The 26,566-nt window shown below is 45.7% G+C and overlaps 2 protein-coding genes and 1 long non-coding RNA gene across 8 annotated transcripts in view; 1 reads left to right on the forward strand and 2 right to left on the reverse strand.

The window, feature by feature from the left end:
* SART3 (spliceosome associated factor 3, U4/U6 recycling protein) overlaps positions 1-17,980 on the reverse strand; it is a 34,637-nt gene extending 16,657 nt beyond the window's left edge. For 4 of the 6 annotated variants that reach the window (XM_060170370.1, XM_060170374.1, XM_060170372.1 and 1 more), the window contains exons 1-6: positions 17,638-17,980; positions 9,317-9,443; positions 7,751-7,855; positions 5,589-5,773; positions 4,226-4,331; positions 2,587-2,711 (exon numbers count right to left, since the gene is read on the reverse strand). In XM_060170370.1, the coding sequence (XP_060026353.1) occupies positions 2,587-2,711; positions 4,226-4,331; positions 5,589-5,773; positions 7,751-7,855; positions 9,317-9,443; positions 17,638-17,949 (960 nt within the window). In that variant the 5' untranslated portion in view covers positions 17,950-17,980. The remainder of the gene's footprint in view (positions 1-2,586; positions 2,712-4,225; positions 4,332-5,588; positions 5,774-7,750; positions 7,856-9,316; positions 9,444-17,637) is intronic. The other 2 variants (XM_060170371.1, XM_060170375.1) reach the window with 1 other exon arrangement.
* Positions 17,981-19,336: 1,356 nt separating this feature from the next.
* Positions 19,337-25,685, forward strand: ISCU (iron-sulfur cluster assembly enzyme). Its single transcript, XM_060121225.1, has 5 exons — positions 19,337-19,511; positions 21,053-21,166; positions 22,055-22,165; positions 23,554-23,632; positions 25,151-25,685. Exons 1-5 carry the CDS (start codon positions 19,398-19,400, stop codon positions 25,234-25,236), a joined length of 504 nt encoding a protein of 167 aa, XP_059977208.1. The 5' UTR covers positions 19,337-19,397; the 3' UTR covers positions 25,237-25,685.
* LOC132504139 (uncharacterized) lies at positions 20,478-25,844 on the reverse strand. The gene is made up of 3 exons (XR_009534752.1): positions 25,713-25,844; positions 21,521-21,637; positions 20,478-20,594 (listed from the first exon to the last, which is right to left on the reverse strand). It is a non-coding gene; the product is annotated as an uncharacterized LOC132504139 (long non-coding RNA).
* Between the last annotated feature and the right edge of the window lie 722 nt (positions 25,845-26,566).

A 26,566-nucleotide genomic window follows, 5' to 3' on the forward strand; every position in this document is an offset into this window, starting at 1 on the left:
ACTGCGCCACCAGGGAAGCCCCGTAAGGACCTTTTAAAACAAACAAAAACTGAGAAAATCTGTTACAAGCAAATATCCAGTGCAGGAGATGCTAAAGGGCAGACTTTAAGCAAAAGAAAAGTGATTGCAGGTGAAAGATCTATGACGTGAGAAGAAAGAGCAAAGAAAATGGGAAATGCATGCAATAAATGTAAACAAACTGGAACTGCAAAATGCAGCATTAATAACGATGCCTGTGGGTCAACTAAAAGACAAGAAATACAAGAAAACAAAGCGTAAGTCTGAGGGGTGGTAAATGAAGTTAAAAGTATTCTAAGACCACGAAAGGGGAATAAATGCCATTTACAAATAATATTGTGTGTGTATTGTCAACACATAGAATCTCCCCAAATCTATAAATTATTAATAAGGATTGAGCAAGTTTGATTAAAAAATTAATATTAAAAAATTGCATTTTATATACCAGGAACAAACAACTAGAAAAGGAAATCTTTAAAAAGATACCATTTATAATAGCATCAAAAAAAACTTAGAAATACATCTAAAAATGTGTTCAAGACACTGGATAAATTTATAAAACTTTATAGACAAGACTTAAATAGCAGAGGTCTATACCATGTTCATAGATTGGAAGATTCAATATTTAAAAGATATAAATTCTTCCCCAAATTGATCTACAGATTCAATGCAATTCCAATCAAAAATTCAAGGGAATTCCCTGGCAGTCCAGTGGTTAGAACTCCATGCTCTCACTGCCAAGGGCCCGGGTTCGATCCCTGGTCAGGGAACTAAGATCCTGCATGTGGTGCAGTGTAGGAAAAAAAAAAAAAAATCAAGTTTTTGTTTGTTTGTTTGTTTTAGTAGAACTTGACAAGCTGATTCTCTATTTAATGGAAGTACTAAGAGCTAAAGAACGCCAGGACCCTCTTGAAGGAGAACAACATGGATGGGACTCATGCTACCAAAGATCGAAACTTAATTATAAAACTATCGTCATTATGGCAGTGTAATATAAACCAGTGGGGCAGAACAGAGAGCCCAGAAATAGACCCACACAGAAATGGAAAGCTAACCCATGACAGATGTGGGGCAGCACATGAGTGAGGCTGGATGGAATTATCAAAGTCAGCACTGGAACAATTGTTTCTCCATATGGAAAAATGAAACTGGACCCTGCCTCAGACCATACCCGAACATCCATTCCAGAAGAAAACCTAAAGATGAACGACAAAATATAAACTTTCAGAAGAAAAACAGAACGAAGTATATTAGTGACCTCGGAGTATGGAGAGATTTATTAAGCACAAACCCTAAGGGAAAGAATGACAAATCCAATTAGATTAAAATTAAGAATTGGTCTTCAGGGCTTCCCTGGTGGCACAGTGGTTGAGAGTCCGCCTGCCAATACAGGGGACACGGGTTCGTGCCCCGGCCCGGGAGGATCCCACATGCCGTGGAGCGGCTGGGCCCGTGAGCCATGGCCGCTGAGCCTGCGCATCCAGAGCCTGTGCTCCGCAGCGGGAGAGGCCACAACAGTGAGAGGCCCGCGTACAGCAAAAAAAAAAAAAAAAGGAAAAGACAAGCCACAAACTTGGGAGGAAAAAACTGTAATACATACAACCAAAAGTACGGATTAAGACCCAGGACTCCTACAAATCAATTAGAAAAAAGACAAACCAAAAAAAAATGAGCCAAAGACTTTAACAGGTACTTCAAAGAAAAAAATTTTTTAAGGAAATCTGAATGGCCAATAGGTGTGAAAAGATGCTCAACGTCATTAGTTATGAGGGAAGTGCAAATTAAAACTATAATTTCAGATCCATCAGATTGCCTAAAATTTAAGTATGTCAATACCCCAGGTTGGCAGAACAATGAGAACTCTCAGATACTGCAGGCGGGAGTAGCAATTGATAGCCTGGAAAACAGTTCAGCATCACCCTAGGACCCAGCAATTCCATTCTGACGTAATGGAATGAAACTCTTTTTCATGTGTACCAAGAGATACGTCCAAGAACAGTCAGAGCAGAACTACTCCTCCTAGCAAAACTCTGGAAACAACCCAACCACCTAAGAACACAGATAAATAAATTGTTTATACACAGACAACTTTACAGCAGTGTAAACAAATGGACTAAAACTATACTTATCAATGAGTAAAACCCAAAAAACATGTTGAAAGAAAATATACAGCATGATTCCATTATATAGAAGTTCAAAAACAAGCAAAATTAAACCATATATTAATTAAGGATACGTTCATAGGTTGTAAAACTATAAAGAAAAGCAAGGGAATGATTATCACAAAAGTCAGGAAAGTGATTACCTCTCGGGAGAGGGAAGAGGAGGCTATCGGAGAGGGGCACATAGGAGACTTCTAAGGTACTGGCAATGCTCTATTTCTTAACCTGGGTGGTGGGTACATGGATGTTCACTTTATTATTAGGATGTAAACTGAATGTACACATTTATACACTCTATAGTATATTTCACAATAAAACAAATGTTAAAGATACTGTTTTACTTGCAACTATCAATTAGGGAAAAGTTTGTAGAGAGACGTTTACCGTAAAAGAGACGAACACTTACCAGTGTTTCTTCATAGGGTTTATATTTCTCCAACTGCTGTAGTGCTTTGTTATAGTTCTGAATTACTGACTCTGGTATGGGGTCTTCTGACCATTCTTCATACTCTGCAAACGTTGCCTCCATATCTATTGAGAGATGGATTCAGCCCATGGGTCTTGCCATTGGGTTTTATCAACTCAAACAGAGTTAAACCCTGAGACTCAGGTGCCACCGGCCCCTCCCACATCTGTGGCCACAGAGCTCTTACTGATGGAATCCTGAGCTCTTCTGCTGAGCCCTGACTTGGTCTTAGACTCTGTCTCAAAGCACCATCCTGGGCAGCCCTACCACCTAGTTAATCAATCAGAGTAAATGAAACTAATAGCAACGCTCTAACCACACTTACCTACTGCTCCCTATGTTCTAACACTTCACATCCATTACCTCATTCGATCCTCACCACTCTACGAGGGAGGTTCTACCATGATTCCCACTTTGCAGTTCAGGAAACATAAGCAGAGGGTTACATCAACTGGCCACAGTTAACAGGAGAACAAGGCTTTGAACCCAGGCAGTCTGACTCAAGTTCATGCTCTGCTCACCAAGCTGTACTGCCTCACACTGGTATGTGAGATTAAACATAGAAGCCAGCTCAGCTCTAGTCTTTTCTGCTTGTCACCTGAAGATTCAACTGGAGAGCCACTTCATAATTTGTCAAATCCAATCCAAATAAACCAGGAAGTAAAAAGAAATAACACCTGGGCTCAAGTAAAGTTGGCCAGAGGGGGCTTCCCTGGTGGCGCAGTGGTTGAGAGTCTGCCTGCCGATGCAGGGGACACGGGTTCATGCCCTGGTCCGGGAAGATCCCACATGCTGCAGAGCGGGTGGGCCCGTGAGCCATGGCCGCTGAGCCTGCACGTCTGGAGCCTGTGCTCCGCAATGGGAGAGGCCACAACAGTGAGAGGCCCGCGTACCGCAAAAAAAAAAAAAAAAAAAAAAAAAGTTGGCCAGAGGTTCTGAGGGTGTGCAACGCATAACCACACCTGGGGAACAAACAAGATGGCAGCACCCAATTCTTCCCATGCTCGGAAGTCCTCCCAGCGCTGCTCATGTTCAAGCTCAAAGGCTTGGCTTGCCAAAATATGTTCACACAAAAGGAGACTCCTTCCCAAGTCCCAAGAAATTCAGATAGGAACACTTCCAATCGACTGCGCTCCTGGGCCACCAGTTCACCTCCACAGGAGGAGGATATTAGCCCACCTACAAGCCCCACACTGTTATGGAGGTTACTTCTGAAGAGAAAATGCTCATAATGGAGCTCTTACTCAATAAAGTTCCCCCAGAAAACACAGGGAGTCAGTTTCCCTATTCCTTTCAGAGACCCTCTCTCTGCCTCCCTGACAATGTCTTAATACAGGAAACTAGGGGTCAGGAAGTCTGCTTCTAGTCCTGCCCCTGACCCTCGTAACCCACTCGAGCATGAACAATTCAAGATATGTTTTTCCCCAGGGCCCTGTCCACAGTGATACTGTCCAATGAGAATACGAACACCAGCCACGTTCGCCTCACGAGATGCTGGGAAAGGCCTAATCACGTGACATGCTCCAAAGCATTCTAAGAACGACGAAGGACTGGCTGTGGATGGGTCACTTTCTCTTACCGTAGAGTGGGATCGCCAACTGTCGCCGGAAGAGACTGTGGACTTTCTCCAGCTGTGAATCAAAGGTTTGTTCCCGGTCAAAAGGGGAAAGGAAGCCAGCTATGGGCTAAAGAAGCAAATTCGTAGTAAATGACAAACTCTGGTTCTTCCTACTTCAAAAAATATTTCAGCACATCTTTAGTTCACACTAAAAAAATTCATAGGACCTCTCATACACGAGGTATTGTGCCAAATGCTGCACGAGGCTCAAAAGTGAATGTTTTCCCTAGCAAGTGTTTATGAGGGGAGAGCAAGAAGGAATCCAAGAACGCAAGAGGGAAGAGATATGGGAACATATGTATATGTATAACTGATTCACTTTGTCATAAAGCAGAAACTAGCACACCATTGTAAAGAAATTATACCCCAATAAAGATGTTAAAAATAAAAAAAGAAATGTACCCAAATAACTACAACAAGATACAGCATAAGCATCACAAAAGCGAAGCGTCACAAGTATCAAAGGATGGCGGCTTGCTTCAAGCTGGTTTTCAGGGCTGAGTTTGTCATTATGAAGGGAGGGAATCAAGGAGAGGCTCCTGGAGGAGCTGGCACCAGGGACGCTCCTACAGGCTCTCCGGAGCTGGCGAGAGAGGAAAACAGACTCCCAGATGAAGGGAGGTCAAGAGTACAAGTACAGTGGCTGGAAAGTGCATGAACACCGAGGGGAGCGTGGGAGCAGACTCCACGTGGGGTCACGGCTGACACTCGAGACAGCCGCACGTGTCAGCCACAGGCTCAGTCCCAACGCCTTAGTCCAGGGAAGGGGAGAGCACGACCGCACATTTCTCAACAGGGACACAATCAAGACGGGACTGGGCTACTTTAACCACAGTGATCTAACTTAAGGACAGGGCTCCACGGTACCAACAACAACTTTGTGGTCACACACACAGTGGAAAAGAGACACTAGGGAGGGGACTGTAAAATTCTATAAATCATAGTCTAGTCTAAAAAGCGCAATTATGATGGGATCAAATCTCTCAGTTACTATGGGACATGATGTATATATACATATATATGTACACATACATATGTATACACACACACATATAAAATCTTTTTTTTGGAATGACTTCGTTATCCTTGTACTCTCACCTGAAACTAGTAACTAAAACAGGAGTATGTTTAAATATCAGGAAAAAATTGTAGGGTCATCTGTTCTTTAGTCAAAGAAGACATTCTTGCTACTCCACAAAGACTCGTGATTTTATTTACTGCCCACCCACTAAGTGACAGGCAAAGACCGTTCTGTTAACTATGCTTCCCCAAGACCACTTACGAGGACAGCCCCGGGTGGCCAAGGCAAGCACTGGTCACTCACCCGCGCAGCTTCCACGATGGCACTTTCAAACTCCCGATAAGCCTCCCAGATGGCGAGTCCCTTGGTCATGTGTAACCCGACGGACGAGAGGGCCCTTTCAAACACAGAGCGGACTTTCTCAAGGCCACCTTTCTGACCAATGCCGCCGACTGAGTACTGGCCGTACTCTAGCCAAATGTTAGGACCTAAAAATGAGAAGTGTTCTATTAGTTCAGGATACGAAATGCCCAAACATCAAAACTTTTGTTCTGATGAACAACAGAAGAAATGAGCCCACCAAAAAAGTACTCATTCATGGAGAAAGGGAAGAGCATCACCAACAAGTATCCCAGGTTCCCTGTACCAACACTGCAGCCCGAAAAGAAAGTCTATCTTAATGGCCCTACTAGGTATAACCACTGAGATTTGACTCCATAAACAGTACATGCCAAGTGGTAATATGTAATACGACTGATTATAGAGCTCATTTGTTAAAATTGAAGAAATCCAGTAAAGATTTAAATGAAAATAGTTACAAATCTGAGTGACTTTTCAGAAAGACTGCAAAGCCTAGAATTTTTCAACTTTTAAATCTTGATTCATTTTTAAGCCTTCTGATCAAAGTGAAACACAAAATTAAAAGCACCAATCCTGTTACTAGAGATTTTAAATCTCTAAAACACAACAAAAAAGACCTGGTTACCTTGTTTCTTTCACTTTTTAAACTTTCTATATACTCACTCCTGCAGCACTAAGACCAATGAATTAAACTCTTTATGAATGCATCGATTCTTACTGCACATATTGTGCCTATCAAGTCACTTTTCAGAGATCTGAAAATAATTTTTGATGCTCATACACTAACCTTGTAAAATAAAAATACTAGAAAGATAAAGCCAACATGAGAATTACTGTGTGTTTTCCTTAGGCTTGCTTTCTCAATGAAATAAGTCATTTCTAAAAACCTAGCTAAGGTTTGTGAGCTACTCTGTTTTTGCTCACCAGTACAGAGCTGCCATGTGGGCTGCAAAACGAAAATGGAAATGAACTAGCTCTTGGAGCTGAAGCCCTTAGTGAGGGTTAGCCTAGTTTACAGAGGGTCTATGCTTCTCACTAGGGGAAATGCCCACAGAGGGAGTAAGGAAAATCAGATTGGAAAAAGGATATTTAATTAAAAATTGGAAACATTTTAAAATAATTTTTAAGAACACTCTGTCCATAGCATTGTGTGATATAGTCCTCGATGTATGTAGAGAAAATATTTAGAGACTTATACCATCAAACGGGATTTTTTTTTCTTCTTCTTTTTTTTGCGGTACGTGGGCCTCTCACTGCTGTGGCCTCTCCCGTTGCGGAGCAGAGGCTCCCGACACGCAGGCTCAGCGGCCATGGCTCATGGGCCCAGCCGCTCCGCGGCAATGTGGGATCCTCCTGGACCGGGGCACGAACCCGCGTCCCCTGCATCGGCAGGTGGACTCTCAACCACTGCGCCACCAGGGAAGCCCCCATCAAACGGGATTTTAAGGGAGGGAAGGCATCCACCTTCACTTTCACTGGTAAAATGTCAAGACCAGCAGACAAGGGATCTCCGTGGTAATGGAAGATTCTGCATCTCGATGCAATGGTGGGATAAAATATCACATTGTGTGTATACAATGTGTGTATACACACACATTGTACCAAGGTCCATTTCCCGGTGTTGAGTTTGTACTATAGTCATAAGATATTGGGGGAAACGGGATCAAGCAAGTACATAGGACTTCTCTGTACTATCTTTGCAATTTCCTATAAATCTATAAAAATGTCAAAATTAAATGTTTAAGTTTTTTAGTACTAGAAAAAAAAAAAGCCTTCTGTCCAAAGCTTCTAAAAATCCAATCAATGTGTAAAAGGTAACCCTTAGTCATCTGGAAATACCAGGTAAGTTCTCCCTGCCAGATAAATGGTGGGGGTGAGTATATTCACCTCCTTCCTTCAAATATTTCTTCTACTTGTATTTTAAAACCTAAAGCCTCAACTGAAAACCACAAACAATGATAATAATAAATGAACTCCAATCTTTCCAATCGCTGGACGAATGCTCTTTACTGGGTAGCAACACCTCACAGTACAATCCACAGAGGCAGAGAGTGATGCTAGATGAGCCCACCTGACACCCTCAGAAGAGCCCTCAGGGAACTTACAGATGTAATCCTTCACCGCTTTCTCGAAGAGGTCATACACGTGCTCTCTGTCCAGGCCGTCCAGGGCCATGCTGATCTCGTCATGCAGCCACTCCAGCCAGAGCTCTACAAGACACCAGGGTCCCCTGCATTAACACCCCCAGCACCAAAGAGCGGGCTGAAAGCAGGGACTGCACCGTGAGGCATCAGCACGAGTACGGTTCATCCACCTTATACAACCTGGCCCAGTTCACAGAAATTCAATTCTTAAAACCTGCACCAAGCACATAGAAGGCGTATGCTTCCAAAGAAGATCAATCACTAAAGTCATAATATCCCTAGAGTGGCCGGGCATTTTATATTTTGCGAAGCACTGATATATTTTCTCATTCAATCTTTGTCAAAAACCTATGAGGTAGGTGACAGGGACATTAATAACAATGGCATCTATCTAAGCATTTACAACATGCCAAGCATGTGTTAATAAATGTTGTGCACAGAATGGCTCTTCCAATCAATGTACTACAAGGCAGAAACTACTGTTATCCCCATTTTACTGCTGGGAAAACTGAGTCTTAATAAATTTGTTTATTCATTTATTTATTTTTGGCTGCACTGGGTCTTCGTGCTGAGCGCAGGCCCTCTCTGGTGGCGGCAAGCGGGGGCCACGCTTTGCCGCAGCGAGCAGGCCCCTCACTGTGGTGGCCTCTCCCATTGCGGAGCACAGGCTCTAGGCACGCAGGCTTCAGTAGCTGTGGCTCGCGGGCTCTAGAGCGCCGGCTCAGCAGCTGTGGCGCACGGGCTTAGTTGCTCCGTGGCATGTGGGATCCTCCTGGACCAGGGCTCGAACCTGCATCCCCTGCACTGGCAGGCGGACTCCTAACCACTGCGCCACCAGGGAATTCCAAAACTGAGTCTTAGAATGTTTATATAATTTGTTTAAGGTCACACAGCTAGAAAGACATATAGCCAGGCAATCTGATTTCAGCTTCTATGCTCTGCAGTTATGCTTTGTGGGAGGGAGAAGGGGACAGAACTGGATCTAGGACCTGTGTTTTCCAACTTCTCCCTAAAAGATCAATTATGTATATTCACGGAGATTTAACTACAAAGATGCTCAGTGTAATTATGTTTCAAATAAGCAGAAATAACCTAAATGCCCAACTACTGTGGAACAAGTAAGGTATGAAACATTTAAATTAAAAATTATTTATGAAAGTTTAGTTATAATACATTTACAGTTATCTGTTGCTGAGAATGGATTAAATACACAAATACTAGAACAGGAAATAGAAAAGAAATGGGGGAAAAGTTTAATTACATAGAAATATTTTATGATAAAGTTAGGTTAAAGAAATTAGGATTCAAAACATGAGTCAGTATCGCATGACCACAAGTATGTTTAGCAAAAACTAGAAGAGGATAAACTAAAAATCGCTGACTTTGGATGATGGGTTTTCTTCTTTCCACTATACTTATATGTTCCAAATTTTCTATAAGGAGCATGTCCCACTTTCAGCACTGAAAAAAAAGGACACTCTTCAATTCTCTGTGTTTATAAAAGCAGCCCAACTGTGGAAGCCTTACCTTCGGTCAAAGGAAAGATCTCGCTCATCTTCTGGCGGGCCATCCTCACTTTGGTAAGCTCCCCTTCCAACCGAAGCAGCCGGATCAGGTCCACGTGGCAGTTGTAGTCATAGACGTTGATAGACAGCTAGAAGAAAAAGGAACAGAAGTTGAAATTTAGAATGCCATCATCAAAATAACTCAGCTTTGGGCTTCCCTGGTGGCGCAGTGGTTGAGAGTCCACCTGCCAATGCAGGGGACACGGGTTCGTGCCCCGGTCTGGGAGGATCCCACATGCCGCGGAGCAGCTGGGCCCGTGAGCCATGGCCACTGAGCCTGCGCGTCCGGAGCCTGTGCTCCACAATGGGAGAGGCCACAGCAGTGAGAGGTCCGCATACCGCCAAAAAAAAAAAAAACACTCAGCTTCTTTCACCATTGGTGACGACACATGTCTGCCACAAGCACAAAATATGTGCAATGTGGGAGAGCCACGAAAAGAGCAAGGCAACGTTTACCTTCAGGAAGAGGGAGAAAAATCCACAAGAAAGAGCTTTTTATAATAATCTTAACGCTCTCAATTCCTGTCAGAACACATGTGGGTTCTCTCTGAAATACAGAAAACATTCTAATGAAGCAAATAAATAAACACAAAGTATGACCTGAGGCAAGTTATTAACTTTTCTAAGCCTCCATTCCCTCATCTGTAAAATGGGATACACCACTAGGTTCTAGCTCGTAAGGTTCTTGTGAGGTTTTTTTTTTAAATAGAGCTTTATTGGAGTATAATTGCTTCACAATACTGTGTTAGTTTCTGTTGTACACCAAAGTGAATCAGCCATATGCATACACATGTCCCCATATCCCCTCCCTCTTGAGCCTCCCTCCTACCCTTGTTATCCCACTGAAAGGTAATTTAGTATCACGCTGTAGCACATGCCAGGTACATCAGTAAGAGCTCTTTTCTTTTACTAAACAAACAAACAAATGAAAATCCCTATCGGGAGAAACAAGAACGGCAACAGACTGATGAAGCTGAGTGATAGGTACAAAAACGTTTATATTTCAAGTTAAAAGTTAATAAATTAAGATAACTGCTTCCAAAGCTATCAGACATCTGAGGCAAAGGAAAACTAAAAGAACTTGTCACTAGCAGACTTACTCTTAAAGAATAGCTAAAGGAATTTCTTCAAACAGAAAGCAAATGATAAGAGAAATCCTGGAGCATCAGGAAGGAAGAAAGAGCAGAAATATGGCTAAATACAATAGATGATCCTTCTCTTCATGAGTCTTCTAAATCGTATGATAATGGAAATAAAAATTTTAAGGCTATCTGATACCCAAAACAATGACATTTCAAAGGAGGAATGGTAAAGGGACCTAAATAGGAAGATTTCCACACTTCACTCAGGGGTAAAACATAGATACCATGTAAGTCAAATATACTGAAATACCCAAAGCAACCACTGAGAAACTATATAAAGCAATACTCTAAAAATCACTATAAATAAATCAAGCTGGAATACTAAAGAATGTTCAAATAACCCATACGAAGGCAAGAAAAGAGAAACAGGAGAACAAGCAACACAGGAAACAAACAGAAAATTTAAAAATGTCAGGCTTTAGACCTAACGTATCAATAGTTACCTTCAAAGTACATGATCTAAACATACTAATTAAAAGACAGAGAATGGCAGAGTGGATAAAAACACAACTCACCTCTATGCTGATTACAAGAAACTCACTTCAAATTCAAGGATGTAGGTAGGTTCAAAGTAAAAGGATGGGGAAAGATACAGCATGCAAACATTAAACAAAAAGAAGCAAAAAGTGACTATACTAATATCACATCAAGTAGACTTTACAGCAAAGAAAATTATCAGAGATAAAATGGGACATTACATAATGATAAAAAAATCAGCCCACCTGGAAGACAAAACAATCCTAAAAGTGCATGCACCAAACAACAGAACCTCAAAATAGATGAAGCAAAAACTGATAGAGCTAAAAGAAGAAACAGACACAACCACAATTATATTGGGGATTTCAACATCCCCCACTTCAGCAACTAAAAGAATTACCAAACAGATATCAGCAAGAATATAAAAGAACTCAACAACACCATTAACCAACATGATCTAATTGCTATATATAGAACACTCTACCCAACAATAACAGAATAACACATTTTTCTCAAGTGCCCAAGGAACATTCACTGAGACCACATCCTGGGCCATAAAACAAACCTCAACAAATTTTTAAAAACTTAAATCATACAGAGTATGTTTTCCGATAACAACAATCAATTACTGTAGGAATATCTCTAAATGCTTGAAAATCAAGCAATACACTTCTAAATAATCTATGAGTCAAAGAGGAAATCTCAAAGAAAATTTAAAATACACAGAACTCAATGAAAATGCAAACACAGCAAATTAAAATAAGTGGACTGCAGCTAGCAGAGTGGACAGGAAAACTTACAGAACTAAATTCAATGTACAAAAAGAATTATACACCATGACTAAGTGGGAGTTATTCCAAGTATGCAAGGCTAGCTCAATCTTTGAAAAGCAATCACTGTAGTCCACTATATATCAAGCTAAGGAACAAAAATCATGGTATCAATTGATACAGAAAATGCATTTGACAAAATCCAACAACCATTCATGATAAAAACACTCAGAAAGTTAGGACTTTATCAAAATTAAAACTTTTTGCTCTGTAAAAGACTCTGTTAAGAGGATGCAAAGACAAGCTACAGACTGGAAAAAAGAATTTACAAACCACATATCTGACAAAGGACTAATAATATCTAAAAGATATAACTCCAAACTCAACAGTAAGAAACAAACAATCCAAATAAAATAAAAAGTAGGCAAAAGACATGAACCAACATGTACTGGGTTGGCCAAAAAGGTCTTTTGGGTTTTTCCGTAAGATGTTACAGAAAAACTCGAATGAACTTTTTGGCCAACCCAATATTTCCAGGGGACACAGATGGCAAGTGAGTGCACATGAATAACGGTCAGGGAAATACAAACTAACACCACAATGAGCTATCCTTACACACCTATCAGAACGGCCAAAAGGAAAAACAGTGACACCAACAAATGCCAGAGAAGATGCAAAAAAACTGGATCACTCATACATTGCTGATGAGAATATAAAATGGGTACAGAAACTCAGGAAACTGTTTTCGGCAGTCTCCCATAGAATTCAACACACAAGTACCATATCACCCAGCAACTGCACCCTTGGGTGTTTTTCCAGAGAAATAAAACCTATGTTCACACAAACATCTGTACAGGAATGTGCATAACAGCTGTATTCCTAACAGCTAAATCTGGAAAGAACCCAGAAGTCCTTCAATGGGTGAATGGGTAAACAAACCATGGAACACGCACGCCGCGGAATACTACCCAGCCATAAAAAGGAACAAATAAACACACAACTCAGATGAATCTTGAAGGAATTATGCTGAGTGAAAAAAGGTCATCCCCAAAGGTTACATACTATATGATTCCATTTACATAACATTATTGAAATGATAAAATTGTAGAAATGGAGATCAGATTAGTGGGTGCTAGAGGTCAGGAACTGTGGCTCTATCAGGGCAGCAGGAGGGATCCTGAGGTGACAGAGCCAATTTGTGTGCTGACTTTGTCAACGTCAATACGTGGGTTGTGAGACTGTACTATAGTTTTACAAAAGGTCACCAGTGGGGGAAACTGGGTAAAGGGTACACAGGATCTCTCTGTATTATTTCCTGCAACTGGAGGGAAACCTACAATTACCTCAAAATGAAAAGTTTAATTTTTAAAAAAGCTTTCAGGGACTTCCCTGGTGGTGCAGTGGTTAAGAATCCGTCTGCCAATGCAGGGGACACAGGTTTGAACCCTGGTCCGGGAAGATCCCACATGCCGCGGAGCAACCAAGCCCATGCGCCACAACTACTGAGCCTGAGCTCTAGGGCCCATGAGCCACATCTACTGAAGCCCACGCGCCAGGAGCCCATGCTCTGCAACAAGAGAAGCCACCACAATGAGAAGCTCGCGTGCCGCAAGGAAGAGTAGCCCCCTCTTGCCACAACTAGCGAGAGCCTGCGCGCAGCAACGAAAACCCAACACAGCCAAAAATAAATCTTTAAAAAAAAAAAAAGCTTTCAAACAAGTTGGGGTATGGGGTTACATTAAGTCTATACACCACGACTAGACTAGTATCTACTCTTCCAACGTCTGCCACATTTCAGCAATAAATATTTCCCTCTCCAGAGATGACAGATGACCTATAATTCATTCGACTAACATTGCCATTTGACAATATACTCTTAGTAATCTAGACCCTAGTTATTGCATTAAACTGCACACAGGAGGATCTGTCTCAGCAGGTAGCAAGTCTCAGCAGTAATGCGTTAGACCACGGAATTGACACGGGACAGACAAACTGACCAACAGAACACTAGAAAGCGCCCAGAAACAGACCCACGCAACCAGAAAGTATATCACAGAGGGACACTGGGTGTATCCACTAAAATGAATTCATGACCCATGACCATGGCCCCAGTTTGAAAAATACTGACTTAGAGAAACTCTTACAGGGTTTGAGACTAGCACAGTTTAACAGTAACAGTGTTCCTTGTAGCTTGTTTGTAATACGAAAAAAAAAACTGTAAGCAATTCAAATGCCAGAACAACCAATAAGCTGTGGGCTACTCACACCCTGGTGTAACTGAACACACAGCAGTCAAAATGGATAACCTGCAACTGCAAGAACACGGCTGAACCTTAGAAACACACTGCTGAGTGGAAAGCAGTCCCGGATGATTACACATTGCATGATACACTTTTTTAAAAGCTCAAAAACAAACAAAAGTGACAATATATGCTTAGGAATGCATATTTAAGAGGATAAAACTATACATGTTTTAAAAGAGAAGGAAGCACTCAAGATTCAAAAAAGCAGTTACCTGGGTTTGAGGAGGGGATGAGGTCAAGGCAGGGCACTGGCACCGGGGAGAAGCCGCGGGGACGGGCAGCAGTACTGATGAAGTCCCCACTCTTAGAGCAAGGGGCAGAGCAAGGGTGCTCATCTCATTACCATCCTTTACAATTTACAGATGTGAACTGCTTTGTATGGATCAAATTACACACAAGTAGGTAATAAAGAAGAATCAATATCAGGTAAGCCCATGACCTATAATTTAAAAAAAATCTTTTAGCAATGTTCTCCTGCTCATGATTTATAGAACTTGACAGGCTGAACCCACCCCATGATTATGTGATAGGTTGTAAAAGGACAGGACGAGGTCAGGACACAAGTGGTCTAACGTCCACGGGTTCTGTTTCCCCATCTGTACCAGAAGGCACTGGAGTACACCTCTGCATATCAAGTGGACTGCCATGATGCACTGATGTCTCAAAATTGGCTGTCAAGTGTGTCACTCAAGTAACCACAGTGGAAGAACTGAAGATCATGGAAGATGTACTCTCCTCACGAAGGAGCAGGCGCAGTTCTCCCTGTCACCCCATCACTCGCAACTCACCTGGGTCTGAATGTGTTTTCTGAGCGTGAAGAGGGGTGGGCAAGTCCTGCCTAGCCAGCCTGAGTAATGTCTATGCAAGCGGCCCTCCCGTGAACACCAGACGGAGGTCAGAAGAGAAACGTAGAAAACTCACTGAAGTAAAGGAACTGTCTCTAGGATGGTTTTTGATCTAAATTTCTGATTTTTAGGCCCAAATAATGAAGATACTATATATGGAGATGTGCTGTGAGAGCACGTACATTAAATGCACACTGACATGCATTTAAGAGACCTTCCAGAGTGTTCAACCAGCACTGACAAATGAGCACGTGCCGGTCTAGTCTGGTCTCAGAACACTGTTAACGACAAAGGATGCTTTAAAGAAAGAGAAGGCTTAGCCAACGTGCAAGTGCTCTGCGAATTAAATTTCCTAACTCCCTAACAGCACAACCTGACCCTGGACTGGGGGCGGAGAGGTGACAGAGAGGCCTGGTGGAGAGGACACTTAGCTGCAATCACAGGAAAGGGGGGGGAGGAGAAGGGAGCAGGTCCCATCACTGCATCTACCGTGTGTCAACCTGTGCCTGGAGCTTACACACCTCTTGTCACTTAAGCTCCACAACAGCCCTGTGAGGGAGGCACTACTACAACCCTCCCTTTACCAACTGGCACAGCAGGCTCAGAGCGCTGACATGACCTGTAAGACACCATGAGGTGCCACTTCTAGTTTCAGGCCAAAAACACAAATGGTGGGAAATCTCCGCTTTTGTTACATGGACAGATACTACTAACTGCGAGCTTTCATAAACACACTCAGGGCGAGAACTGGAATTTGCAAATACGACAAGGCCGAGGATTTCACAGACCTCTCTGGAAGTTACCGACCATCGTGCTCCACGAGGAGAGTCATTACAGCAGGAACTAGAGGCTGTGGGATTAGGAGGAGGTGGGAGGGAGTTTTGGAAAAATTGAAAAGTCCATTTCTAGACCCTCCGGAAAAGAGGATAAAGCCAGAGGCTCTTCAATTCACCATCACCTGCCAGATCCCATCCTGTGTGGTCACCTTTGGTGGCCTGAGGCAGGGCTGGCAACTGCACAATACCAGTAGGCCGGTGGCCTCTGCCCTGACCCACCCTCCTCTCTAGTAAGCTGGGTACCTCACCTCATCAAGGACTTAATCGCTCTGCTTCCAAGCCTCCCCTTCCCCTAAAAAGGTAATTCTCTTTCCCCTACCGAGTAAGCTAATGGCTCATTGAAAGGCCCAAGGCCAGAAGAACAGATTTCCACCAGGACAGGGACACAGTCCGCCTGGCACCTCGTATCACACTGCTGAATGAATAAAAGACTGAATGGACTTCGGCGTGCTTATTTATAAAAAGCAGAAATGGTAACCACCTGCCTACCCCCAGCTGGTTCAGATGCAATGACAAGTGGGACAGATATACCAAAAGATAATATAACTGTTTCACAACTTAACAAAAACATCACCTCGAGAGAGGATGTTATAAGGAATCTCACACCCAGCAAAGCGAGAAACCCAGGCTAACAACCAACCCTGAAAAATTCAAAGCCCCTTACGAGTGACTAAGCAAATCATTTCATCACTCCTTCTGTGCCTCAGTTTCCTCATCTGTAAAATGAGAATGTGCTCCATCTGTTTGCGCCTCCAAATCCACTCCACCCTCTCTCTTCCCCGTCCTGTGACCCACTGTGTGGACCACACTGATGAGGTCTCTGGCTGTCTTGCTTCCAGCAGACAGCACCAGCAGACTGTTTGGAGAGAGGCAGAGCAGTAGGTCAGGGTACTTCTTCCCCACCCCAATCCCTGATGGGAAACTGGGGCCGCACCCCTGGAACAAACGTCTCACCTCCTCTCAGATGTTGTCTCCACACAACTACTTGGAAAACCAGTCCCTCCCATCACCTCTTCAGGCCTAAAGGTGGACACCTAAAGGTCCTGCTACTACTAGCCCTGGGGTACCGAACCTTTACTCCTGATTTCCCTGCTCTAGACACAGTAGTCCCTTTACTGACCTTTTCTCAAACTTTCTTAATTTGAATGTGCCACCTACTTCTTGCTGGAATCCTAGATTACACAAGAGATACCACCACCTGTATCTCATAAGGTTACAGATTAGAAATCACGTAGCTACTAGGGCCAGGCCCCGAGCTTTAATTACCATTATAACAAACCTATGTGCGGAAATCGTTTCTCCCAATTTACAAATGAGAAAGCCGAGGCTGAGAGAGATTAAGAAATTCGCCCAAGCGCACGCAAGGGTGGAAGAGCCAGAACTGGGGCCTTAGGCTCCAGACGCTGTAATCGCTCCCTTTCCATTTCTATTATCACCGTCACCATTAATATTTTCCCGACCACGCCATAGTTCATCAGCGTCGTCATTCCTACAGGCAAATAACTCTCTTTTAGAAATAAAATTTTATTTCTCGTGCTGGACAGCTGAACGGTGTGGCAAAAAGCAGGAGTTCTGGAGTCGTTTCAAAGTTCAAAGCCTGTCTCGCCAAAAGCCTGTCTCGCCATTTGCAGGAATTGTAATCTTGAGCAAGAAAATTCCCTCCACCAAGAGCCTCAGTTTCCTCCCATAAAACGGGAAATACACTACTTCCTTCAGCGGGTTCTTGCGAGGGTTCAATGGGATAACGGTTGCAAATCACCTGGCAAGCAGTAAGCGTTCGAAGGACGGGAGACGCGCTGATGAATTGCGCTTTGGCGGCCTTGGCGGCTTTATTACCGCCGAGGACAAGGGAGGCGGGCCGGAGCCTGGGAACCTGAGGGAAGGAGCCCGCCGCCCACCCCCGCGCTCACCTGCTCCTCCAGCCGCTCGATCTCCAGCTGGTTCTTCTCCTCTTCGTCGTACTCCCACTCGTACTCCCCCGGGGAGCTCTCGGCCGAGGAAGCCATGGCGTACTCCTCATCTCCATCGCTCTCACTCACGCCTTCCTCCTGCTGGTCCCACTCCGGCCCCACGGTCTTGTACGTCGCGGCGGCCACGGCCCGCGATAACACCTTCCTCCTCGTCCTAGCCTCCTTAGCTTCAGCCTCCTCCCCCTCGGCCTTGGGTCCGGCCTTGGGCTCAGCCTCCGCTTCCGAAGCCGATGCTGCTGCCGCCGTCGCCATCTTGCGCTTCCAGTGACTCCCGGGTGCTCACTCTGCCGCCGAAGACCCACTGAAATAGAAGCTGCCCGCGGCGCGCGCCTGATCAAAACCGCGCTCCCCTGCCACCTAGAGAGAAACTGTGAGCCACGGATGACGGCGAAACCTCGAAATACACGAAACTCATGCTATTTTATTACTTTTAATAGCTCGTGTTGGAGGAAAAAGAACTCGCTAACAGGGCATGTGTTTCGCCACAACTTCGGACAGAAGTTGGGTCCTTAGACAGGAAGTGGAAGCCATAGAGGAAGTCATGGAGTGAGCGCGATGATTGACATTAAGGGGTTGCCGCCATCTTGAGAAGGTCAAAATGATTCTTGGAATTAATGCCTTACCGCCTATTCTGACCTGGCGCGTGGTTCAGTCTCCCCAGTAACTGAGCCTCAAATGCAGAGAAAAGTCTAAGTCCTCGGGGAAGGATCGATTGCACCATTCATGAGAAAAACTCACTTCCCAAAGAGATTCCTCCCCTTTATGTAATGCCTGGTGCCTAGCAGTTAAAAACACATGTGCGTTTTCTGGTTTTATAGGATCATATTCTGCAAACCAATATTAATAAACTACATTAGTAAACATTTACTTAGAATCTCTTCATTGCCATGCCTTGTCATATAAATTGTGACAGTTTGCTTTTTTATATAGAGAGAAATAGAGTCAAACATACACACTTTTTAAAATCAGGGCAAAGTATTCGTTTAGCTAAGCTTTCTACTTTGACGCAGGAAAGCCTTGGTGTGTCTATTTATTGCCTTTCTCCCTCATTAGCAAGCTTCATTATGTCAGAAGTTATATGTTTTTCTTTCCGTTGGATTCCCAAAGCACCCTGACAAAAAGTAGATACTCAACACATATTTGCTCAATGGATGAAAGAACTGTCCTTGAATTCGTACAAAAGGGAAGATCGAGGTTTAGAAAGACGCTGTCATTCACCTAGGATCACACAGCCAGTTAGGTGCAGAAACGGGATTCCAACTCAGGATTGTTCAAGTTTGAATCCCAACTGAGTCTAACTCTCCGGGCAACCTAGGACAAGCTACTACACCGCTCTGATCCTCAACTTCCTAAGCTGCAAAACAGGGCTAAGAAAGGTGGACTGGTTGATCCTCTGCGCATTCCGGCGGTGGACTTTGTGAACGCAAACTTGGGTCCCGAACTCCAGCCCGAAGCCCCTCAGATCCAGAACCCATCACGGAGGACAAACTCTCGTGCGACTCCAGACCTTTGGGCTCCGCGCCCCGCCCGCCCCGGAGGGGCGTGGTCAAGGCGGGACCAAAGCGCGTACACGTGCACGGAGCGGGAGGGCTCAGGCGCGAAGTCGCCGGGACGTTAGAGGGAGCGCGCTCCAAGCTAGGAACAGACTCGCGCACGCGCCTCGGTCTCGCACTCGGCCTGCGCAGGCGCAAGCCCGCAAGATGGCGGCGGCTGGAGCAGGACGTTTGAGGCGGGCGACTTCGGCACTGCTACTCCGGGCCCCGCGTCTGCCGGTCCGGGAGCTGTCAGCTCCGGCTCGGCTCTATCACAAGAAGGTAGGAGCGGGCGGGACCGGGCGGGACCGGGAGTGCGAGGACAACCGAGAGTGCTGGCATCCTAGCGGAGGCCCGGCCTAGGAAAGACTGCGGGGCCTGGGAACTGCGGGGCCCGAGAGGCCCCACTGCGATCCAGGATACGGGCCGCCCCGGGCCCCAAGAGAGGCCGCCCCTCGCGCGAATCCGCCTGGACTAACTTCACCTTCCTGCGCAGGGGCACTAACCGCGCCTGAAATAAAAATGACAGCTCCTGCACATCTAATGGCCACTGCCCGTGGGCCCGGCCTCTGGCCGCGATCTCGTGCATCCAGCCTTTAAACCCCCAACAGCCCAGGAAGCAGGGTCCTGCGATGACTTGCCAGCCCGACACACAGCGGCGCGGGGTCCGGCTTCAGCCAAGGCTACCGCCCTGGCCAGGTGACCTTGGGCAAGTCAGTGCCCTGCGCTGAACCTGTTTCCCCTCTTGTCAAATGGGGTCTTAGCAGCCCCCCGTACTCGAGACCATGCCTGCGGAGTCCTCGGCAGGGTGTCTGGCACAGGGAGGCCACTTAGGGTGATGTTACTGTTGCAGGAGCTCAGAGCCTCCGAGTGGAGATGGACATGTAACGAACAGTCATAACGTTTTAATTTTTGTTTTCTGTTTGGAGTGGTGGTGAGCTGTGAGTAGAGATAGGTGCATAGTTTGCAGCCTTTACCTTCCGGCGGTGGAAAGTCCCTAAACATGAGACTCTCTCACTCGGGAACCGGTTGACTAAAGAATGCGGTGAATCAACCCGGGGCAGAAAGTCCAGATTGGACATTATCTTGTAGGTCCTTGGGCTTGGAGTCAAAATCCGTGGTTGGATAGCTGGGGTGGAGATGGGGGAGGGGACTGGAAAGATCGGGATACTTACTGCTAACTAGTAAACAAACCTCAAGGTTTTTAAAGCCTTCCGTGTGCCAGTTTGAATAGATGTTTATTCTGTTCTGGCTTCCGCGCGTTTCCCCACGGACTTCACTCCTCCCCGCCCCAGGGATGTGTGTTGTTGACACAAGCCTTTCTACCACCAGGGTGCGCTGCTGCACCAGAGAGATTTCAGGGCCCTGAAATACAGTAATGAGATATTTATTATTTATTTTCGCACACAAAGGGACGTATTCCATAGCCTTGTTCCTCCTGTAACAGTCTCCTTGAGGCTTCTGGGAAACCCTTCCATTTCTGGACCATACTTACTTTTAGGATTTTCGAATAGTAATCATTATCCTTTGAGAACAGATTTTCTTTGGAAATTACAAAAATGCTGTTTGAGCCCAACTCTGGTGACTTGGGTGGTTAAAGGTCAAGTAATTATTTGTGGTTCAAAACCCTGCGGAATCAAGACAGGATTTTGCTGATTTTTCGCCACTCTCTGGAATCTCTGAATTCATTCCCAGGTGAAATTTGGTATTTAGTGATGGCCTGCCAGGTTCAGCTTGCTGACTTCAAGGACTTTGCCATCAAAGTCGGGGAGACCAACAGCAAAAAAGAGTGACTGTGATTTCTGTTCACCCTCTCGTTTCAGGTTGTTGATCATTATGAAAATCCCCGAAACGTGGGGTCCCTTGATAAGACATCTAAAAATGTTGGAACCGGACTGGTGGGAGCTCCAGCGTGTGGTGATGTCATGAAATTACAGGTACCCCTGGTTCCCATCTTTACTGGTGGTAACGGTGACCCCTTTGCTTGTACAGTGCTCCGTAGTTGACAGCATTTACGTGTACAGCATTGCATCTGGTCCCCATCTCAATTCCTGTGAGATGGGACAAGTCAGTGTTATAAATGACTCGAGCAGGGGCTGAATGCTAGTCATACTAGTAAACTACGCTGACCCTTTCTGACACAGTGAACTGATCTCACCTTTGTGCTCACTGTACCAGCCTAAATTCCAATTTAGCTAAGTGAAATCTTTTGTGAATTTTACCAATCAAAGGAAAACCACAACTGTTCAGTTAGCAATCCCCAAAGAGACAGGAAACGCAATAAATCAAACCTCCCCCACGTTGGAGATGACATGCAGGTAGTGCCCGGCGCTCTGGGTGAACCATAGCTTTCTCCACATCTCCTTCGTCACCGTGGTGGGCAGCTCGCCAGACAGCTTCATGACTATCTTGGAAAACAGAAACAAGGCAGGAGGGAACTACTACATGCAGTCTGGCGCCAAAGGACAAAGCATTATCCAGAGACCTTTACTGCAGACTCTCCCAGTGTTTAAAGACGCTCATTGACCCAGCAGCTGGGAGGAGAACCTCACAGCCAAAGATCAGGCTAGGGTTGGGGGCGGCAGGAGGCATATTTTTTGGTTGATCTTTACTAGCTAGGCCTCTATAATTCTGTATAGTTCCTGCTTTTATCTTCTCATCACTGAGCTCTTTGGATTAAAGGAAACTCAGTAATTAGTGCCCAAACTTTTAAGTGCGGAAAGCAGGACCAAAGCTGTCAGGGAGGGAGCACCCCGTGGGCCTCCATGAGCACCAGGTTCTATGGGGCACACCAGAACCTCTGCTAACTCCTGCCTCTTTTCTAGATTCAAGTGGATGAAAAGGGGAAGATCGTGGACGCCAGGTTTAAAACATTTGGCTGTGGTTCTGCGATCGCCTCCAGCTCGCTAGCCACCGAATGGGTAAAGGGGAAGACGGTAGGTTCCTGCAAACTAGAATTAAGTCACATTCTCCACAAACCTGGCTCTCAGTTAAGGGAAGGGGCTAGTGAGTGTAAACAAACAAACCAAAAACCTAAGATTTTTTTTTTCTAAATATGCTAAGAATTTTCTTTTTAATTTTGCTTACCGAGGTTTTTATTAAATTCTTCTCCACGTTGGGAATTACGGATAATTTTAAGTGTTTTTTAGCTTGGGTTATCATTTCTTAGAAGTCTAAGTCTGCTCTGGGGCAGTTCCGTCGTGGTTTGTTTTGTTTGTTTCCTCCCATTGTGCTTCAGGAGGGAGTGCAGGTGGCTTACAAGGATTCATGAAATAACAAACTAGCCTTTCTAAAATCCTGTCGCCATTAAAACCTCTCAGAAAAACCAAACTGCAGGTGCTCACCTTTGCAGCCCCAAGGGCCCAGGTTCTGGGAGCTGAGTCACAGAGGTGTGTGCCAGGCCACATGCCGCCGGCTCCCCGTGGCTCAGGGCCGGGGAAGCAGAGACCTAACCTGTTCTGGCTGGAGGTGGCTGTGAAGTGATTTGTCCAGAACTATCCTCAGGGAAAGAGGAAATGAGGAGACAGGGCACCTGTGCTCCCAGGGCCTGGCCCCGTGAATGTGATCAGAAAGTGGGGACAGGGCCTTTCTCTGACCCTGAGAGACTCCCATCTGAGTTTCCAGCAACAGAAGTTGAAGCATAATTCAGTGGAGTTAGTGGACTTGGGAGATTGGGGGGCAGGGGGGGAAATCGCTTTCCTTAAGGCAGCAGGGCTCCGTTCCATGTAGGCCTGCCTCCTGTTATGCCCCTGGGCTCTCGACAAACCCCAGGCATCCTTTTTAGTCCGCCTAGAGGAGAAAGGTTCTCCTTGGGGCAGGGGATGAGCCCCAAGAGCTCTCCTTCCAGGAGCTGTCTGTGCCCTTGGCCCAGGTGCTGCCAGCCTGGGTGCCACCCCTCCCGCCTCCCTGACGCCATCTAGCACTTAGGGTTGACGGGATTTATTCTGAACATTTAGTATAAGGACACCAGAGAAGCTGAGAGTCACAAAACCAGCGTAGAACATCACTGCCTTTTAAAAAAGGCTCAAGTTGCTGGCCTCAAGCAGATCCCTCAGAGACTCCTCCCAGGGTCCACTCCTGGCTCGTGGCAGCATCTCTGCGGGCCTGGCTCACCCCAGCTGAGCAATGCAGGTGCGTATACTTCGTACTTGAGGAGCCCAGCTGCAGCCTGGACGTGGAAGTAGGAGTCCTCTGTCTGGGGTTATTAAATGGAAATCGTCCCCCACCACCACCCTGTCGTGGGGGCCTCTTTGGCCCTTTTTATTTTCTGTCCCACCAGATAGAGTATCACTAAAACTTGCCGTCTGTCCCATCTGCCTCTCAGGTGGAGGAAGCCTTGACCATCAAAAACACGGACATCGCCAAGGAGCTGTGCCTCCCGCCTGTGAAACTGCACTGCTCCAGTAAGTGTCCCCTCCAGGATGGCGATGGGCTTGGACAGTTAGGGCAGTTTTGTAATGGCATCCACTTGATTTGTGACAGGGGAACGGCGAGTCCTTTCGGGTCGTGGAGTCCACCTTTACAGCCTCCGAGGGTTACAGCTCATGGAGTCCGTTCTCACAGTCTCCAGAGGGTTAGAGCCCAGGGTCTCACTGCGGCCTCCAGGGGAGTCCTGCGGGGGTGGTGTGGGCCAAGCATCGTGCTGAGCACGTTGTGGCCTCACTTCTAACCCTCACGAACGTCCTCCAGTCCCCAGAGGTGTCATTACCTCTCCCCACACAGAGGAGGAAACGAGGGCTCAGGTTAAAGCCCCCCAGTCGCACAGCTCCTCAGTGGCAGGGCCAGAGTCTAAACCCCAGTCTTTGATTCCAGAATCTGTGCTGTTCACCCGGCTGTGGTGAAGTTGGGACCAGTAAAGGAGAAAATGCCGCTTTCACCATAATCCTGTTTGTTGTGCATTTCCTCACTTCCTTTCCAGATGCCATCGCTGTCGGGGTCTGCATCTGTGTATATGCAATGACTAAGCCCAGTTGTGCAATATCCCCCTCTGCACTCTCCCTGAGAGAAAGTCCAGATGCCTTAAGGCTTGTACTTGGCTTTCCATTTCAGTCTAAAGCTTTTCAGATCTCAACCTTCTAGGGGAAGGAGGTTATGGGAAACAGTAGCCTAAACTTATTGATGGAGATTTACTGACCAAATTAGTTAAAAATCAGCAGAGGGCCAGGCCTCCTGCCAGGGTAGGACTCACAAGAGAAGAACTGAGTGCCGCAGCAGGGATGGAGGTCTGCTGAGACCCGAGTTCTTTCCACTTGCGCTGGAATTTCAAATACCCGTGAATAAAGGCCATAGCTTGTAAACATTTTCACATGGTTTCAGAGGAACCCCCCCGCCTTTTCATTAGGCCTTCTCGGGTACCGAAACCTTTAGCCAACGCTCTCTGCTGTCATTCCAGCTCCCTCAATGTTTATTTTCCCCAAAGCCTCCCTTTTAATATCGACTCCAAAATAAAAGTTTCCACACTTGGGATCGCTAGAGAGTGCCGGCAAATGCCATCCCAGGCACAAACCGGCACGACCTAAGTAATGCCATCCAGCGCCACCAGCGCCCACCGCATTTATCCTGACTTCCCTGAGAGCAGCTGAGAACTAACATTTGTTGTGTCCCTCCTGTGCATCAGACACTTTATGTATAAAGCCCTCACCCTATCCCAGCAAGAAAACATGATCGTCCAAGAGGCTAAGGAACTAACCTAGAATCTCGGGTATTTGCTGCACAGTCTGTCCCCAGAGCCGCCCCGCAGGAGGGATCCAGCTCAGGAAACAGCCAGCGGCCTGCAGGCCTGCTCCTCGCCCAGCACCCTGGTGAGGTGACTCTGTTAAGCCTGTCCCAGCACCACTACCTCAGCTCTTAAAGATTCTCTTCCTAAGACTGTTCCTGCAGATTCTGGAAACTTAGGCTCTCTTTCGTTCTCTTACTTCCAGTGCTGGCCGAAGATGCCATCAAGGCCGCCCTGGCTGATTTCAAACTGAAACAAGAACCCAAGAAAGGAGAGGCGGAAAAGAAATGAGCTCCCAGCGAAGCTTCTCGCAGGTCACGTGGGCTGCTTACCACCCCCCCCCCACGCCGTGCAGTCTCGTAGGTGTTCAGAAGCCCTCGCACTACAATAAAAGCACTATGAGATCCGCACAGCATTTGCTGTTCACGTTGTGACTCTAATGCAAGCAAAATACACAGTCTAGTTGTTCTGAATCCTGTGGTTTCCTGCAGCTCACTTTCATCGCCTTAATCTAGCATATGTCTATTTTGAATTATGCATATGGCCCCCAAACTGAAATCAGTAGGTTTGGGTAGTCGTGAATTGCACAAATATCTAATTTTACCTGAATCTATTTTGGGGAAGATTACCAGTAGAATGCCTTGGTTAAGATTATTTGGTAGGACCAAATATTGTACATAAAACAGATTTGCATATATATAATAAATAAAGGAATATAAGGCAGTGTTTGCCTCTGGTAAGCCTTGTCTCTTGGGTCCCTCACTCACCTCACAGGGCTGCCCTCGGCCCCTTGGGGTTTGTTCACAGATGCTGGACGGTGATGACTCGTGCACCTTTCCCAGCAAACTGGGCAGTAAAGACCACGCATGGAGATTTTAACAAAACCAGATGTCGATAATGTTTTCTGAAACAAGGCGGAAAATGAAAGGAGATGGCCATCACTTTTCATTCTTTACAATATAACAGGCTGACAACTCAAAGTCAGTCCAGAAGATTCTGTCTGTAATTTTACTAGTTTGTGAAATCCTGAAATCCGAGCAACAATGGCTTGGACGCTACCCTAAAGCTGTGGACCAAATCCACAGAGGCCTGAGGGATGAGGTTTAGATGCCGACTCCTAGGCCCAGGGCTCTGCTGCAGGTCTGGTCAAGTAGTTCCAATACCTGACTCTTGAGAACCTCCTGGGTGGTTCTGTGTGGAGGTGGGTGAGCCAGGCCCCTGGGAAGAACCTTCTTTTGTCCACACCTGCACAGCTGTGACAAATAGTTCACTGTGAACTGTCTACGTGTACAGTGACCTCAAGTTTAAAAACATACGTCCCTGGCTCAGGGACAAGTAACAGCTGTTCTAACCACTGTTCCTCCTACCCATCTGGCCCCAGGGTGGACAGGCAGGGGGTGCCATGCTGAGGCGCCCACAGTCACGCACCAGCTAAAAGCCCCACTAAAGGCCCAATTTTCTAGTGAAACATGATCTCAAAATGCCAGCTAAGGCTCAAATCTCCAACTTCAAAAGTAAGATGCTTTTGTTTTTCCCGATGTTCAGGCATAGGCTGGCTGCCTCTTCTCTTAAATATACCTTCTTTGTTTAAAAAAAAAAAGCAGAAAAAAAAAACTCCTCT

This window comes from Lagenorhynchus albirostris, chromosome 14 (genome assembly GCF_949774975.1).
Source record: "Lagenorhynchus albirostris chromosome 14, mLagAlb1.1, whole genome shotgun sequence".
In the NCBI taxonomy this organism is placed as follows: Eukaryota; Metazoa; Chordata; class Mammalia; order Artiodactyla; family Delphinidae; genus Lagenorhynchus; species Lagenorhynchus albirostris.